The sequence below is a fragment of the Parasteatoda tepidariorum genome, chromosome X2 (genome assembly GCF_043381705.1).
Source record: "Parasteatoda tepidariorum isolate YZ-2023 chromosome X2, CAS_Ptep_4.0, whole genome shotgun sequence".
NCBI lineage: Eukaryota > Metazoa > Arthropoda > Arachnida > Araneae > Theridiidae > Parasteatoda > Parasteatoda tepidariorum.
Window position 1 is genome coordinate 51,404,170 of NC_092215.1, and position 19,770 is coordinate 51,423,939.

Below are 19,770 nucleotides of genomic sequence, written 5' to 3' on the forward strand. Positions count from 1 at the left end.
GAGAGGTTCAAAGTGTCCACCTTTTCTAGAGATGCATGCGTTACACAAGTCGGCCTTGAATTGGAGAACTCGCTCAAATATACCTAGATTTTTTTATATTTCCCTCAACATCACAGACTAATCTTGCAGACAGATCCATTTTGGAATTCACATGTGTTACGTACACATTACATTTCAGTGAATATCAGAGAATGAAATCCCCGTTGCTAAAATCAGGAGAGAGTGGTGGCCAAGGAACTGATTCACCGCTCCCAATCCATATTGTGAACAACAACACCTAGTGGCAAACGAAGACGTTTCCGACCATTAATTATTAGGTAAATCTGAATCCTTGTGATGTCCCCTACCCCTCCTCTTTAAGGTTGCCATGATATCCTGGGTCACTCTGTATGTACATATATATATATATATANCCATTTCAACGCTCTCTCTCTCTCTCCTTATATATATATATATATCCTTATATATATATATCCTTATTTATTGTGAACATTAACCCTAATTTTGATTTTATTATTATTGTTCATTGCATAGATTTGTTTAAGTTGTATGCATTTTATTGTAATCAAATGAAACAAAATATATTTTTTGTATCTAGTGCACATAACTATTTCGAGAGTTCGTTTTAGGAATAAATTTTTAAAGTTAGCTGCTACTAAGCTACCAATAAACACTTTTAGTACATGCACGTGCAAGAAAATATTTAAAACAAGCATAAGGACAAACATTGAGTAATATGCAAATTGAATTAATCAAGGACAAAAACTTGGCAAAAAATAGCGAATTTAATATTAGAATTTGTATCAATAGAGCCAAGAAGTTGATTATATAAATTAAAAGCTATATCAGTAAAAATTTTGGCTCTTTTTACCTTCATTTTCTGCTAGACCAACATCTTCCGAGGTAGCATGGAAATAAAGAGATAGATTAGATAAAATATGATTGGTTGCTTTGAATAACAGTGCAGGTAAAGAATATTTTTACAGGAAAGAATGGAAGGTATTTTTTTAATTAAGATAGAATTAGAAAGATATTAGAGTAAAATGATAGAATAAAAACTTACCTTCCTCTAATTTTGGGTCACCAAGTTCGACAAAGAAAACTGCATCAGCTTCGTACATTTCATTATCAATGATTTGAAGGGGTATGTCTTTCCTAAAAAAAGCATATTAGCTTTAAAATATTGTTTTTATAAACAAGGACCTAACAATTTGTTTTATCAGAAAATTTATTCGTTGGACAGCATATATTTTCTTTGAATAATTTAGACAGCAATAAAAATATTTAAAAGTTAGAGATTTATTTTTTTACAATTCTTAGGACAGCATATATTTTCTTTGAACAATTTTGACAGCAAAAAAAATATTTAAAGGTTAGAGATTTATTTTTTTACAATTCTTAGGACAGCATATATTTTCTTTGAACAATTTTGACAGCAATAAAAATATTTAAAGGTTAGAGATTTACTTTTTTAAAATTCGTTGGACAGCATATATTTTCTTTGAATAATTTAGCCAGCAATAAAAATATTTAAGGATTAGAGATTTATTTTTTTACAATTGAGACATGCCAAAGAAAATTGCTTTTGCATCAATAACTTTTTTATATTAATAATATAAATTTATGGTAAAAATGTAAGAAACATTTTCGTTTACCACTCAGCAGCCGTAAATTGTTTTTTTGAATAACTAATTTTTTTTTATGCAAACAATATAATATAGAACATTAATGAAAGAGAAAAATCCTTGAAAGTCAGTGATTTATTTCTCTAAAAGCAAAATATGAAATGAGGGAGATATTATTTTTCATCATAAACTTAGTACATGAAAATAATATAAATGCTTTTTAGTTCTATTTAAAAAGCAGGTGATGTGTTAAATGTAGCATTTTTAAAGAATTTGCATTAATTAACCTTTTTATATTTATTGTTTCAAAACAAAACAATATAATCGGATTTTTTTCTCTGTTTATATTTAAAGTTGATTTTTTTTTAAACTAACATTTTATTATAACTTTTCGATTAAATAAATTTCTCGTTATGGTTCAGCACTTACTAATAATTTTTTAAAAATAGCCGTTAGGTGTTAGTTTGCGACTTAAATGGAAAGAGAATTTTTCTTCTTTTTATTTTACATATTTTGTATTTTTGGTACTTTAATTTGCATAGTAATTGTTTCATTTGGAAAGATTTTCCAAATCAATTTGGATGTTTTCTTACAAGCAAACTTTCTTATAAATAGTTTTCTTATAACAAATGTAATTTGTTTTTTTTTTACGAAAAATTGCTCAAAATAGTAAAAAACGACAAAAAAATTGAAACAGAATTGAGTAAAAAAAATTCTATTTAATTTCTTTGTCAACATTATTTTTGACATTAGTAAAACTGGAAAGTAAAGACACAGTTTTTAGTTCTGATGTGATATTACGAAAAGTGATGTAATGGTATATACAAATATCGTTTACTAAAAAATTTATCTAAATATGAAATTGAAATGTTCGGGCAATGTTTTACTGTAGCATGGAAAAGGATAACTCAGAAAAATAAAATTACTTTGGAATAATTAGCTGTATTTATAAGCGATTCTGATTGTCTTTGTTTCATTTGAAAACTGATGACATATATTAAAATGTTGTATTTTCAGCTTATTTTGTTCTAATTTAATGACAAAATTAATATATTGTGTATTTAATAAAGATAGAATATAACCGAGGTTTGTTTATAAAAGATAACCGATTGTTTTTAAGATAACCAAAAAAATTTGGAATTGTGACAAATATTATAACATATGATTATAAGATTCATAGCTTACCCGGATAGTAATAAAAGTGTTTCTACATAACTTTTTTTTCACATAAAATGATTTTTAGCTTAGAAAATTGATGAACAAAAGTAATTTTGCTATGAAAATGTTAGTTTGAAAATTATTTTATGCTGATGACTGTATTTTCGGTTTATCTCTGAGTGTTTTAAAATGTTTTGTTTTAAAATGCTTTAAAATTTAATACAACATTTCTTAAAGCTTATTTCTTATTACATTTGTCAAAATATTTAGGTGAGATTGATGTGGAGTTATTATATAAAAAACATGAAACATAAAAACATAAAGTATAAAAACAACAGAATACATAAATTATGTCATTAAAACCTTTTAAGCCTAAGGGCAAAAAGTTTTGTATGTCATTACTTTGTATTAGAAATCTTTTGGATTAAAAAAAATATTCAAAGTCACCCCCCTCGCTTTTTTCATTGTTAGTTTGATATGATATTTTCAGGATAAACACTTCTAATACTTCTCATAAAAAGTCAAAAATATATTTTGTTAGAAAATCCAGAGAACTATTTAGTGTCAATCTTTATAAATGATTTCTCTTTTTTTGCTTAAACTTTAACAAAATGTGTTTCTATTTATAACTCACTAGATTTACTGCAATGCATTAAAGTTTTTTTTTAAATAAAATTTTAGCTACGGTTTCAAGCAGCTGTTTATCTAGAGGATATTCAGTATTATTAACAAACTTCATTTTATTTTACTTCCGTATTTATATTAGTTTTTTTTTGTTTCCTACTTCTTATTCAAATAAAATCGTACAAGTAGACAGATAGTTTAAAGATTCCAAGTTAGCTTTGAGTTTTTTTTTAACATTTTTAGATTGAGTGCTTCTAATCAGTCGAAATTCTGAATTGTTTGTTAATTTGTAATTAATTTTCAAGGATTAGAAAATTCAGCCTATTTGCAATAATACAATACGTATTGAATAGCAAGAGTTTTACAATACTATTTAATAGTCTTGAATTATAAGTTAGATACTACTAAGTGTCATAGATTTGCCGCCAACTAAAAAAGTATGACTTTTGTCCTCTATTGCCGATTTGATTAAAATGGAGAGAATATTGTAAATTTATTAGCTTCCCTAAGTATTGAAATTTCAGTTCTGATGAATTTTTGTCCCAAATAGAAACACTATTAGAAACTTTATTAGTAACAGAAAGGATTTGTATGCAATGCAATGAATCATTACAATTCTTATCTTTAAATTTCTAGCACCTTATTTTCTGTGCAATAATTATATTTGTGTAAATATTAGATTATGATGTTATGAATTTTTAATTTTAATATATTTTTGCTTTAAATATACTACTTGCTTGCCCCCAAAAAGTAAACAATAATAGTAACAGTTATCGATAAATTTTATTCTTAATTTTATGTTCTTTATGAAAAAGCCGGATGTACAGTTAGGAAAAATACTTAATAAATAAGTTGAGAAATTTCTCACTAAAAATTAATTATTTTTTTATTTATTTATTTTGAAAGTGTCTTATAAAGTTCATCAATGTTTTATTTCATTGAAATATAATAAAGTAAACTAACAAATCAATATTTGAAATTAATTTTCACACAAAATTGGACGTTTTACTTCTGTCACACACTACAAAGTTTTTACTGAAATGGGTTTAGCAGTAGAGGGAAATAGAGTTTGATACTATAAATTTAATTCATAGTAATCTGAAATAATGAAGCAGGAAAATGCTTAAATTACATTTTTATAATGTATTTTAATTAGTTTTTTCATCTAATAAGTAATCATTCTAGCAGGGTTCTAGCATTTATTATAGCGAATTTAAAAAAAAAATTAGCTATGCAATATATGAATTATCAAATTAGCTTACTCGTACTCGTAACTTCAGAGAAGATAGACCAGATACTAGAATAAATATTTTCAAAATAGCATATCTTACCTGATAAAGCATTATAGTAAGATGTTGTTTAAATATCTAAAAAAGCATGCACTATGTTGACAAAAAAATAATTAAATTCATTTTAAAGCAGTTTACAATTTAAGAGCATATGTATATAAATATCCCATTCATTTTAATCATTTTATATTCTTTATCCAAATATAACTTTTTGTTTAATCACATCCTATTTCTGCTTCAGCTCTGATCATTTTATATGTTTCCTGCTTACTTAAAAAATCTACTTCAGACTTTATTAAATATAACCTGATCCTTATAAACCCTAAGATTTTCTGAATTGTCGTGCTAACGGACCAAGGTTCTATCCATGGTGATGGTTTGAATTCTTCAGATCAAGCGGTACATGGTTGACCAAAATTTAAAAAGTGACTGACATGTAGTACTGACTGAGTTTATACAATCATATTGTTGGTCACGAATTTCCAGAACCTTCACCTTCATGACTCTTTGAACAACAATTGGCTGTTACAAAACTACTTTAGTTTAAAACTTACTTTACACTTACAAAATATAAGTGCATTTAAAAGCAAATACGAAGATCAATTTACCAACATTAATTTCTGAATGCTGTAATGGAAAAATTGATCTCTATAATGTTTTGGAAGCTGAGTTATCCAGTAGTAGTAGTAGTTGTGTAGACATTTGTAAAAGTATCCAACTTTAATTTTTGCCCTTGGCCAAATCAAGCCAGAGTGGCATAGTTGAGTTCAAATGTACAAAAGATTTAACTCTTTTTTTGTTGGATCGGGATGGCCTGGTTGTTAGAGCGTTGGACTCATGTCCAAGAAGCCATTGGGGCTTGGATCCCCGCCAGTCGAAGACTCTATGTGTTGTAAACTGTAGTTGGTGCACGTTAAATCTGTCAGGTCACAAAGTCCTCCATGTTCCCATAATAAACCAATACTTCTGGGGGTACTAAATTGGAGATTTATCGTCCTCTGGTTCTGGTCAAAATCACAATCTGGAGATGAACGAATGAATGGATGAACGGGTACGCCGTATAAACGAGCCTCGACGCATGGGTGTAGAAGAAGTCTAATTCTTGTGATAAGATGGCGCCACTGAAAACTAGAACAATCTCACCCCTTGCCTTAATGAACAACAACTACAACTCTTTTTACATGTTGCAGATTGTCGTAAATCATCGACAAATCTTCAGTGGTTCATGGGTTAAAGTCCCCTTGCCGTCAGACTAACCATGGCAGGTTCTCGTGGTTTTCCTCTCCATGTAACGCAAATGCGGGTTAGCTTCATCAAAAAGTCCTCCACGAAGGCAAATTTCGCCCAATACTTGATCCAGGAGTTCCCTTGCCTTCTGGATTGGGTTCAAAATTACAAGGCTACGGAGTTGAACATTAGTAGTCGTAAAATCACGGATTATTAATTTACCTGTTATGGTTTGATTCTTTCTTGAATTTTCTCTTAAAATGTTTTTTTGTGCTTTAGTTTCATGCTTTGTCAATCTCTGCCCCTATGTGATTCCTCATTTTGAAAATTTTAATCACTTGTGTTCCTAGGGTTTTTATATATAATATATATATGTCCTTTCTGTTTAAAAAAAAAATTACTGGAATTTGATACCTTTAGTACTGTTGTGCCAGCCGTAATTATATTCTGAGTTACAAACATCCTATATTTTCCATGTGAAATTGTTTCCTTTTATTAACTTTGCACCCCTACTGAAGATGCGACATCAATATCTCTTCAGATTGTTACTGTTTATTTTCTTTGTAATGTTTGTTTGCTTAGTTTATTTCTAATTAGCACTGTTTTCTGGATTTCATATTTAATATTCCACCTTTTGAAAATTTTGAATATGTTTGCTCATGTAATTGAACTGTTACGCTCACTTCGAACTTTCGGAGCGCCCCCGGATGCCCCCTTACGGGGGCGGGACGGGCTAAAGCTTATTATTAGTAGTCGTAAACCCATAAAATTGTGTCAACTATTCAACGACGGTTATAAAAAAATTTAAAATAACCATCGATATATTAGGTTATTTCACTGTTTGACATATTATAGCATTCCAAAAGCATTTTTACGTAAGGAAATTTTACGAAAAATCAGTCACATGGAGCTTTATCAGTAAAGTAGGAATCCTTTCGAAGTTTAGGCATGTTGTATTTGGTCTTCGTGACGTATGAAAAACTTTGTATCATTTAAAGACAAAGGATTTGGATGGATCAAATATGAAAGGAAGAATGCCAAAAAGGAAAGAGAGGATCCAATGATAAGTTCGTCTACAAGTTTCCAGACTGTTGAACGTTTCTTCATCACCAGAGAATTGATCGACTACAATCTTGTTTCTAGATATCATGTGCATGTCATACCAGAACATATTTTACTCTCCATGAATGGGTAGACGTTTTCCCAATTACAAGTAGTTTCACCAATTGTATTGCACAAATTATTTATTGTGTCTTCCATTGATTTTTTTTCTTGAAGTTCTTCTTGTTTTTTGGATTTTTTCCAATTTGCAGTCATCAAGTAGTATTTGTGCTATTATTTGTCAAAGTGCGGATGTGAGAGGATTCTGTTTAGCAACCTTGGTGATCAAGTGAGGAATGTCAGACAAAATAATCGAACATTTGCAAAATTGCTTCCCTCAGTTAAATGTGTTCATGCAGAAAACCGTAAGAATTAAATTTTTTTATCAGGCCGTGTAAGTTCTATTTTCAAATCATGAATTTACAATAAAAAACTGATATTACAAAGTAGAATTTACAATATGGAACTAATATTACATCTAAGCAGTAGAAAAATGCATGAAAATCTACTGGAAATCATTTACCTAGAATCTCGTGTAAAATTACTGATAATTAAAAACAGGAAGCTTTTGCAAAAGTTCGGAAAAAAAAGTCACGAAAGACTCAATAATTTCACAGAAATAAAAAAAAAAGCAAAATTTTGTTAATCACTTCGTGGTTTTTAGGCGTTAAACCTTTTTCTGGCTGACACTGAAACTGACAGGGATATGAATTTAGAAAAAAAAAAACTAAATCCTTACAACACAATTGGAAGAGGTGCAATCCGATCAGACGCGCCTAATAGCACAGAAAGTCAATCCGAGGCCGTTTTAGGCAAAGTCTCAACCCACCACACCGCTTGGGCAGCTAAATACTTATGAAATCTTTTTTTTCTACATTTTTTCATGAAATCGTTTTAGAAAAATACTCAGGAAAACCGGTATTTTCCGTAGCTCTGTTAACGAGAAAATCGCTTACACGCATTTGAACAAGAGCTATGTAACTCAAAAGAGATTCATGTTTTTTCTCTGTATTTTACATGTGTTTTTACTGCGTAGTTATCCATGCACAGAAGGCTTAAAAGTAATAAAAGCTCAAAAGTCCCAAATTATTATTATTAATTTTTAAGAAAAATTTTCACGTCAAAATTTTAAACACGGTATTTATATATTTAAATAAAAGGGGTTTTGTTTGAATATAAAAAAAAGAAAAAATTATAGCTTTACAGAAAATCAAACATTTTTGAGAGACAAAAAAACATTTCAAAATATTTTTTGTTTCCAGTCCTAAATAAACAATTATACATAATTTTTTTAAAAGGATAACAATTTACATGCACTGTAGAAATTTCCGGATCAAATTACGGCATACATTATCAACACTTTGGTGCATCATCCGTAAATTCCATTTTTACTGTAAAATCCATTTTTACTGCAAACTATTATAACGTAATTTTTACTGTAATTTAAAAGTAATTTTACAGTAATATTAATTAGGGTGATTCAGGTGATTTTACTGTAATTATTGCTTCAAAAATTACGGTGTATCAGGTTATTTGTTCCGTACATGTTCTGCTAAAAATGGATTTTACGGTAAAAAGTACCGGCACCCTGAGTGCCGGTACTTTTTATAGTAATTTTATGCAGAATCTGTTTAGTGTATTAAGATAATAGAAGAAAAACTCATAAAATAATTTTACTATTTTTTAAAAATATTTTCGAATGATTTACTATTTAGGGGAGAGTCGGGTAGCCCCGCTCACTTAAGGAGTATTGCTTATATTTCTGTATAATATTGAGTAATAATCAATATTTTTGTATGTTTCTATTGCTTTATCGTCGAATTAAATAATGCAAAAAGAATAAACAAAAAAAAAATAGTTTAACTTAAAAAACTAGAAATTAAAAAAAAACATGTTTTTCAGCTCTTTTCAAAATGTGTCGGGTAGCCCCGGCCAGTTACAAAAATTAAATTTTTTGACTGTTTTTTCAGGTGTAAATGAAATTGACCAATGTATTGACAATAGGTAAACCTCGTTTATCATTTTTATCACAAAATTATTTTATTTATTACATATTTATATACTTTTNGCTATACACCTTCTAAGTTATCCGTAAACTAATATTTCCCCCAAAAGGTTAATGAGATCCTATTGTCTTTAAACTATAATGATCAAATGTAAATTTATTTGACATAAAATTTTCACTCTTGTTAAATGAAGATTAGAATAGAATTCTAACAGAGATCTCTTTGATCTTGATGTGTCGAATAAGCTTCGGTCATAATAATAAGAGAAAAATCAACTTGTGCAAATATAATTAGTTCCACTGTTATTTAATTGATCTTCGAATAAGCAGAACAACAATTACTTATGACAATATAAATATTTTGAAGCCTATTTTAATAAAATAATGAGTGTTATGAAATTCATAGTTATAGAACATAATAGTTATTAGAACCCGTTTTTTTATGGAGAAACAGAATTTTTATTAAGATTTTTTAATGTTTGTTTTAATAAATTAAAAGCTTGATAGTCTTTCAGCAGAAATAAGTTAATAGAACGCTCTTTTTTGGGAGAAAAATAGTAAATTGTTATTCTAATAAGATTTTTCAATGTTTGTTATAATGAATAAAAAGTTTGATAGTCTTTCAGTAGAAATAATTTATTAGAACGCTCTTTTTTGGGAGAAAAATAGTAAATTCTTATTTTAATAAGATTTTCCAGTGTTTGTTTCAATGAATAAAAAGTTTGATAGTCTTTCAGTAGAAATAAGTTATTAGAACGCTCTTTTTAGGGAGAAAAATGGTAAATTTTTATTTTAATAAGATTTTTATATGTTTTAATGAATAAAAAGCTTGATAGTCTTTCAGTAGAACTAAATTATTAGAACGCTCTTTTTTGAGGAGAAAAATGGTAAATTGTTATTTTAATAAGATTTTTCAGTGTTTGTTTTAATGAATAAAAAGCTTGATAGTCTTTCATTAGAAATAAGTTATTAGAACGCTCTTCTTTGGGAAAAAAATAGTAAATTTTTATTTTAATAAGATTTTTTGATATTTGTTTTAATGGATAAAAGGTTTCAAAAATCTTTAATTGCTTATTAAAAAATTTTTTTTGGGAGAGAAATAGTACATTTTTATAAGATTTTAAGCTTTGGTCATAATAGGAGGAAAGTCAACTCGTGCGCTTGTAGTTAGTTCCAGCTTCATTTGATTTTAAAATAAATAGAATAGCATCTAAATTACTTATGACAATATAAACATTTTGAAATTTGTTTTAAGAAAATAATGAGTTTTAAGAACTTTTTATTAAAAAAAGTTGTTTGAACACGTTTTTTATACAGAAAAATAGTATTTTTATTAAGATATTTCATGGTCCTTTTAATGAGTAAAAAGTTTGGCGGTATTTCAATGGAAATTAATTATTAGGTGGTGCTTTTTCGGGAGAAAAATAGTATATTTTTTAAGAACATAAATCTTTGGTCATAATAGGGGAAAAGTAGACTGATGTTAGTTAGTTTTAGCTTTATTTGATCTTAGAATAAACAGAACAAGATCTAAATTACTCATGACAATATTAGCATTTCGAAGTTTGTTTTAGTAAAATAGTGAGTTTTATGTAACTTTAGTTAAAAAATAGTTATTAGAAGACTTTTTTACGGCGAAATAGTACTTTTTTTTAAGTTAAGCTTTGTTTTACTGAATTAAAATTTTGATACCATTTCAGTAGAAATTAGTTATTAGAACGCGTTTTTTTCGTTAGAGAAAAGGTAAATTTTTTTAAGATTATATAAGCTTTGGTCATAATAGAAGAAAAGTCAATGCTTCTTTCTATAATTAAATTCTAGCTTTATTTGATCTTTAAATAAAGAGACAAATTAACATCTGAATACTTTCGAAAATGCGAACACTTCGAGATTTTTTAGTTGAAATTATTTACTACGCGGCATTTTTTGGGAGAAGACTTTGAAATTTATTTCTAGATTCGCGAAGTATATTTTACGTTTAGCTTAACTTTTGCTTCTAATATTTAAATTTTTAAACTGTGAGTAGTTACCTTGCATTAAGACATAATCACACATTGTAATAATTTCCGGATCAAATTATGGGTATCGGCAATTTAGGTGTATCATCTGTAAAATTCATTATACAGTAAAATCCCTTAAACAGTAACATATATTTTTGCCGTAAAATATTATACCGTAATTTTTTCAGCAATACTTATTCAATTGGAGTGATTTTACGGTCATTATTGCTGCAAAAATTACGGTATATCAGATTTTTTGTTTCGTAAAATGTTTGGTAAAAATGGACTTTACGGTAAAAATACCGGTACTTTTTACCGTAATTTGATCCAGAATCTTTTGCACTGTATGAGCTTTGAAATATCATAAATGCAATTGAAGTAAGAAAATTCACCATTTAATGTTATTTTGAAGCATATTCTGCAATTTTTCCGACGCAGGCTTCAAACTCCAATTGTCTCATTGAAATAAAAAAGTAATTTTAATTTGCACAAAAGTTTAACATACAAAAATGGTTTATTGAACATTCAAGAATATATTATGCGTCCTTTGCAACGATGGGATTCGATTAAAAAAATAGTTATTTTAATACGTAATAGACCAAGTGTATAGTGCTTATAAATTTTGTCACCCGTCAGTGCATAGGTCTGTCAAGAAAATAAATTAATAATGATTAAAAATAATTAAATCGCTTAAATAAGCGGCAGACCCAGAGCGAATTAAAAATAATTATTTCATAGTTTGGACTAGCAGTCTACTAAATGCGCATTTTTGGTCTGCAAGAGGAAATCAGTGGTAGTAAGAGTTTTATAACCATTAATTATTCTTCCTTAAAATTTGGTCAGCTACAAAGATTACTTGCAGATTTTAGTTTCAATATTTAATTAATCCCTCTCTTCACCGTTCGAAAGTTCCGATTTTGGTACGATGTACATCAAGAATTAATTACCTTTCAAGGAATTTTTCATTTGCAGTTGGTCAACTGCATTTCAAAGTAACTTAAAAAACTGTGAATGACCTGGAAAGAATACGAAAGCGCCATCTGTTGGGGAATGGACTAAGTTTTAAATTAATTACAGTTAGCCGTCATTTGTATTTGATTGCTTAATGTTAAAATGTTAATTAAATTCGGAGAGAAATAAGGCAGCGAAAGAGGGATTCAATTCAGGTAATTAAAATTTGTTTACAACTTTAAAATTGGGGCCCTAATTTTTTTGGCAAATTAATATTAATATTCTAATAATATTAAATGAAAAAAATACAATTTTCAAAAAATACAATTTTCAAAAAATAAAATTTACATTTAAGCCCCTATTAAAATATATTATTTCATGTATAATATTAAAAAAGACAAATTTTCTTGGAAACTAAGGATTACATTTTTCTATGTGTTTTGAATTAGATTTAGGAGACATAAAACGAATTACTTTAAAATGATTATGTGTATTGTCAAATGCGCTGGATTATGACAGTAAAGAAAAACAAATTTAGTGGAAGTAACTAGGGGTTACTTATTTCTACATGTTTTGAAAAATTTAAATCAGTTGAAATCAATTTCGTTATAAAAATTATGTGTATGGAGAAGTAGTAGGATTATAACAGTAAAGAAAAAAAAAGCAGAATAATCAGAGGTTACATTTTTCAATATGTTTTGAACTAGAATATAATATTAGAACTAGAGTTTTTGGTTCCAGATTTGTCCATACACGTAATTATTTTAATTTCTGTTAAAATAATTGCGTGGATGTTCAAATTAACTGGGATCCTTACTGAAGATATTTCAGAGCAGTAGCCTCAATTATTTAATGTGTTATCCGTATTACGTAAAAAGTTAGACGCATGTATAGTAGCATTGTAGTTTAACCTGCGGAATGGATATTTGTTTAAAAAAGACATTTTAACTAAATGGTAGCATATTTCATTTTTATTTTATAACCGTCGTTGAACAGCCGACAAAATTCTGCTTTCAAGACTACCAGTGATCAACTTTGTAGCCTTATAATTCTGAACCTAATCCAGAAGACAGGGGAATTTCCGGATCAAGTAATGAGAGAAATTTGCGATCATGGAGAACTTCCCGATGGAATTAACCAGCGTTTACGTTACATGGAAAGAACGAGCACGAAAATCTTCCACGGTTAGCCTGGTGGCAAGGAGACAATGGCAGCATATTGATCAAAAGCTATCAATGCCTAATATATCCAGAAAAAGAGAATATAGTCAAAACTACTAGAATATGTTAACATTTTCCATATTTCCAGCTCATTGTAATATTTACCGAAGCTCTTTGGCAATGAGTTTGCTAAAATTAACAATAAAATATCTTTTTGTAATATGTGATAACATTTGCGATTAATTGTGATATGTAATTAATTTTATCATAATACAATCCAACAGTGCGCAGAATTACTTTCTTAAAAAAATTCTTAAAATATTAAAAAAAAGTATGGACTTTATACTACATGATCCTTAATTTTTCTAAATTCTCATTTTTCTAAATTATTCATTTTACATGCAAATCATTTCAAGCCAAATGAAGAGCAGAAAAACACATTTAAGGAAGAAATAATTTCCTTCTAGTGTAGCTCCTTTATTCTAAACATTATTTGTTATTCAAAAAATTCAATACGAAATTACTTCTTTCTTTTTTTGAACTTTATAAGTCAAACGTATTGAGCGCGTTCGAAAGTTCTAAAAGATTTGAGAAGTGTGAGAGAGAATTACCTATCCTTGACTTTCTCTTTTCAGTAAATTAAAAAAAAAAGTTATATACGTGAATAAATTTCTGATTCGTCTAGGTTAAAATGGACGCCGTATAATTATGTAAATTTTTTCTGGGAACAAAAGGAAAAAGGGAATAAAAACAAAAATAGTCAAAGCTGTAAAAGAAATTTATATATTTTTTAAGTTTGTAATTTTTAAAATTGTTCTAATATATTTGTTTTAATAAGAAGATTGAAGTTGGAAGTATTGTAACAAACTCATTCTTTGATTTAATTAAGGTTTAGAATTTCAATTATAATAAAAGAAAAGTCTTTGAAATTAAATAAAATATAAAAATAATAAAACTTTACAATTTAAAAAAAATAATGAAAAGTTTTAATTTGCATTAATTTGCATAAAATTCATAACTCATTACAGTTTCGTGTGAAAGGAAAGTTTTTGTTATTTTTTAAAATCAACAGGGAAGAAAAATTATGGTAAAATTACTGTACTCTAAGGTATTCACATTTTTGGTAAAAAAAAAACCATAGTTCTAATAATGAAACGTAAACATGATTGCATTTAAACCATCCATTTGGAAATTTTTCTATTAATATGTGTACGGTTTATCGAAAGTTTTCAGAGTTATAGTTTTTATTACCACACATTTAAAGGAAAAACAAAACTTAAAATTAACCAAATATAAATTTTAGCATATATTCTATAACAATATTTTGTCACCAATTTTACCAAACTCATTAACAAAGCGCTTCCGTAAAAGTTACCGCGCTTTGTGAAGTTCCCACAGAAGCAGAAAAACGATAAATTTCGCATTTTCCTCTTAGTTTTAACCATACTTTTTTCTCAGTGTATGAAGTCACAATTGAGGAAGGCGGGGAGATCACGAAACATAAAACTTGCTTGATGGCGAGAGAAAAAAATAAGATGTAAAACGAGCATTAGAACCTTCTTCAAGCATTAATCTACAATGCAAAATGATTTGATGATTTATATTTCTTCCCTATTAGGACAATATTAACAGAAAATATCTAGTAGCAGTTCCTTTGCCGTCAAGCTAGACTTAGAAGATTTTCTAAAAATGTAACATAAAATGAGCTTTACTTCCCCAGTTATTTTCATCATAGACATAAAAACGTGAATAATCAATTATCTCGATACGTGACTCAAGAGCTCTCGTCTTGAGGGTTGGGTTCAAAATTATAAGAATATGGCGGAGATTGATGCTGTCTTAAGCCTAATTATTCAGTAGGCTTTCAATACAGAATTATAAAGTAAATTATCCTTTATAAAGTCATCTTAATTGAATCATCTTATTTTATAAAATTATAAGAATATGGCGGTGATTGATGCTGTCTTAAGCGTAATTATTCTGTAGTCTTTCGGTACAGAATTAAAAGGCAAATTATCCTTTATCATCTTTCTTTACAAAATTATAAGAATATGGCGGTGATTGATGCTGTCTTAAGCCTAATTTTTCAGTAGGCTTTCAATACAGAATTAAAAGACAAATTATCCTTTATAAAATCATATTCCATGAAAACAACGGAAAAAATCCTTAAATTAACATTTTCTTACTGTAATTGATAAGCAATAAGTATTGTTAGATATTTACTTGGACTGAGAGTTTAGATTTTAAAAAATCCTTTTTCAAACTTATTTGCGTAAAAATATTTGCTTATTATTACATTAAGTGCAATTTTAGGTAATCAAAAAGTAGCAACAAATCAATTGAAAATTTTAGACTGCACGCAGACAAAAATAAATGAAATTAGTTTTTTTTTAAGTCTCTTACAATTTTCATTTTTCTAATACATTTGTTTCTAAATGACAATAAAGTGTCGCATGAAAGTTTAAAACACCCTTTTAGTAATAAAAGAAATGTTTGTGTCAAAAACTACATAAAAGTACAATGGCTTTCTCAAATGCAGGAAAAAATTTATGCTTTCAACAGTAGAAGGGAAATATCAGCCACAATCCATTGTTTAGTCTGAAAAATGCCTTTTTTTTCTCAATAAAATAAATGTTCGTTTCTAAGTGCTTTTGCTTTTTTCTTTCGTTTTTAGTAAATATGTTGTCAAAATGTTATTATCACGGAAAAGCAGCATAAATTTGCTTTAATATGAGTGGATGTTTGCGTGAATTATTTCATAAAATTATATTCAACCACGACAGTGAAATTTAGAGATGAAATTGCAAAAGAAGATAAAATTAGTTACAAAACAGTTTCAGGGGATCATCTTTAAACTGCGAAGTGTACAGTGCATCAAAAAACTAACGGACACCCCAAATAACTTTTTATCTAATAATTGGATCGTCACGTTCTGGGTCTCAATCTTAATGGTTTGAAGGGGGGACATCAAATATGCTAATAAATAAGTGCAAATGATATTTTAAGTTATGAAATTAGACACAAAAACGGAGTTTTTCAGAATAAAAGTACCCTTTTTTCCGACGAATTCGGATTTTTAACCCTCAAAATGTCGGGGTTAGCTGCTATCTGGAAAACATGGTCACAATAGTTTCATCAAGGGAGCAATCCAAAGTTTAGATCTATTAATGTTAATTTCACTTTTTTGCGTCTTTCGTCATATGTATGTCGAGATCTTTTAAAACGAATTCAACAATTTTGCTCATGATTAAATTCTTTTATCCAAATATAATTCCATGCGAAATATAACTTTTAGTTAATATTTATAATTTCTTATTAACTTTTTTTTTAATAAGTCGAAATATTTTGAATTATAAGGTATACAATTTTTAAATCATCTTAAAGAATGCAATTTTAATTTGAAAAATACAAAACTTGAGTGAAATCGGTAGAATAGTTTCCGAGAAATCAATTTTTAGAAAAGTCGTACATTTAAAATTTGATTTCTCGGGAACCATTCGACCAATTTCGCTCAAATATTCCTTGTTATCTCAAGCTCTGCATTATACTAGCTATTACACAGTGCGCGAAATAAAATAATATACTGTTATTATAATACTAGTTTCAGTATTTACCCCTTTCATGCAAAGAAAATGCTAAAATTTAAAAGTGATTGAAAAAGATAAAAAAAAATGAAAATTATTAAAAAAAGAAAGTTATTAAAAAAAGAAAAATATTAAAAAAAACTTAATATAATTGGTTAAAAATGAAGTATGAAATCAAAAAATGAAGGGTTCATAGAACATAAATCTACTACTTATAATGCATTTTTGAATAAAAAATAGCATAATTAAGATATTTTTATTATTAAAAAAGATATAAAATAATACTGAGAAAAAAAATTGGGAACAAGAATAAGATTGAATTTGCCATGATTCCGCCTCTATGGAAAAACCAAAAGCTCGGGATTTTTTCCGACACTTGTCTTATAATATGTGATATAACTTAGAAATCTTATCATAATATCTTAGAGCATGAGATAAAAACAATTTATTCAGTTAAATTTATTTTCTGTTTAGTATTTTTTACTATACGTGTGGAAATAAGAACTATTATTTTAAAAGAGAAAATATTTTACATCTAACAAGATATATTCTTGCAAGATATTCACAAGTACTCAACATTGAGTAATCGGTAAAATTTTTCATTCCAAAGATAATTTAGAATTTATATTTTGCGTAATAAATTTTAAACTTTCTGTTTAACCGTCATAGATAAATTTTTGTCTTATGCATGCAATACTTACATTTTTAAAACCGCTAGCTAGTGACTAACTGAAAATTTAAATTTGCACTTACCTTCTGAAATATATCAAACATAAATTTTGGAATGAACATTTGACTTAAACAACTAATAGCATTATTATAACAATTAAAAATCTTTATTACAACATAGTGTCTATTGGCCCACATAAAAAGTTTTAAACTTCTTAAAACATTTTTAAAAGTAATGATCAAAATTGGGAACACTTTTGGAGGGATTTAAAGAACAAACTCTCTCACTAACTCTTTTCATATCCTATAAATATCTTTCTGATTTAATCTTAGATCACGATTATGATATGCTGCACTTTTCACAAAGGAACATTTTATTATACCAAACTGTTTCTTAGTATTGTTTTCACACTTCTATTTCATTTTATTTTATATGTGTTGAGCAGCTACTACATTTTTGGATTTACATTTACCAATGTTCAACTCTCCTGACTTGTCTTTTTGAATCTAACCCAGAAGACGATAGGAAACTTGGATCAAGCATTAGGACAAACTATCCTTCATGGAGGGAGTAAGATGGGAACTATTCACATTTACATTCCACAAAGAAGAAAACAGTGAAAACTTTCCACAGTTAGTCCAAAGACTAAGGGATTCTAACTCATGGACAGTATCACTGAGAATACTTTTATGAAAGTAATATGGACAGTACGAACCGGGGGCAGTGGGAGGCGAGCTCTGTATCCCATAAGCCACAGTGGGTGAGTTAGATATTTGATAAGCTTTCGAAATTCCAACTAGACAGTACTTAGAAAAATCGCATAACTTAAACAGAAATTTTTTCTCCAAAAACTTCTTTAAAAACGCTCTTATGAACAGTTCGAAAATGTGACTTATCATCATCATATTGCTCCAAGCTCATTATATTTCAATCTCAAAGCGCTAATGCTTGTGTCATTTTTAAAAAAAAAACATTCAAAGTATAGTTATATTGCTTCAAGCCATTTAGTTGAGCAGTAGAGCAAAGTAATAGCAGATAATTAAGCTGATTTGTGATGCGTTTTTTGAAAAAAGTGGTAATGTATTCTTTGAAAATAGTTTTTACACATTTTCTATGCCCTTTTTTTAATTTTCATGTACTCTTACATTGCTCCAAGCCATTCAATTGTCTGTTAGAGCGAAATGGAAATAAAATGATAGCTTATAATTAAGCAGGTATGTAATGCATTTTTAGAAGAAATTAAAGATGCAAAATCAGTAAAATTTTTGATAAGCAAGAGTACTAGTCTTGAAATTGAAAAAAAAAATGCCGGACTGCAAAGCTAACAAAGTTTTCTGACAAAGTCACAGACATTTAAAAAAATAAGTTTCTCCGGAATCAAAAATTAATTTGGATTCTGACTAACCACAATTAATTCTAATCCTTTTCTTCCGGAACAGTAATTATAAAAGTTTTATAAAATTTTTTAGGATTAATTTTAGTTTTCAGTTAAATTTAGAATTTTAGTGGAAACGCACAGACCACTAACTTTGAATCAAGGGAAAAAAATAGAATAACTCCTGATTTAGGGTTCAGAAACTAAGGAATAAAATAAATAAGTAACAATTTTAAAAAAGATTAGGACAGAAAAAATTATGCAAATGTAGGAATGTCATTACATTTATTTAGTCTTGAATTTCTCAAATTTTTATGCAGTTTATTATTATTAATTTTTCACATCTAAAACGAAATTTTTTTCCTGAAATTGAAATACGTGTAGCATATAAGTGTTAACTATGATGTTTACAATCTTTAAATAACTGTTTTGAATTTTGTAAACAAAGAAAATTTTTTGTAAAGTTTCACATTGTAAGCAAAGCGTAAAGGTTAATGCGAAAAACATAAATTAATTCATTTGCTTTTAAAAATATTTAAAATGTATTTGTTTCTAATAAAATTAACCTTTGTCATTTAAATATAATTTTAGATTGATGAAATGCATTGATGAAATGATTAAATTGATTATTAAGTTATTTTAAGGAATTAATAAGTTATCAAAAATATTTGAAAGTGTGGTATTGTACTGAAAAATAGAATATTAAAAATGTATGGGACTATTTATTTTAGTTTTATGGAAATAAGCGAATGTCTGAGACAGGTTGGAAATTAGGAAAAACGATAAATATGGTAAATAGGAAGTCCAAAGAAGAAAGCCAATTTTATTCTTCGGCGATAATGATAAGCTGCAGGAAAGTTATTTTTTTTACAGTTAATGAAATTTTAAAAGATTTAAGCTTTTGAGATTTAACACTCTTTCGTCTTGCCAAAATTTAATTACTTTTATGTATTAAAAAAACTCAATCGAAATTTGAATAATAAATTATTTACAATCGCAAA

At 27.9% G+C, this 19,770-nt stretch overlaps 1 protein-coding gene and 1 long non-coding RNA gene across 7 annotated transcripts in view; one reads left to right on the plus strand and one right to left on the minus strand.

The window, feature by feature from the left end:
- Positions 1-19,770, minus strand: part of LOC107452633 (sodium/calcium exchanger 3) — a 255,803-nt gene that overhangs the window by 26,534 nt on the left and 209,499 nt on the right. For 4 of the 6 annotated variants that reach the window (XM_016069177.3, XM_016069183.3, XM_071188150.1 and 1 more), the window contains 2 exons: positions 1,064-1,155; positions 872-895 (listed from right to left, as the gene is read on the minus strand). In XM_016069177.3, the coding sequence (XP_015924663.1) occupies positions 872-895; positions 1,064-1,155 (116 nt within the window). The remainder of the gene's footprint in view (positions 1-871; positions 896-1,063; positions 1,156-19,770) is intronic. The other 2 variants (XM_016069197.3, XM_071188152.1) reach the window with 1 other exon arrangement.
- The window catches only part of LOC139427215 (uncharacterized), a 74,926-nt gene that overhangs the window by 595 nt on the left and 54,561 nt on the right, over positions 1-19,770 (plus strand). The gene's annotated exons all lie outside the window — the stretch shown is intronic.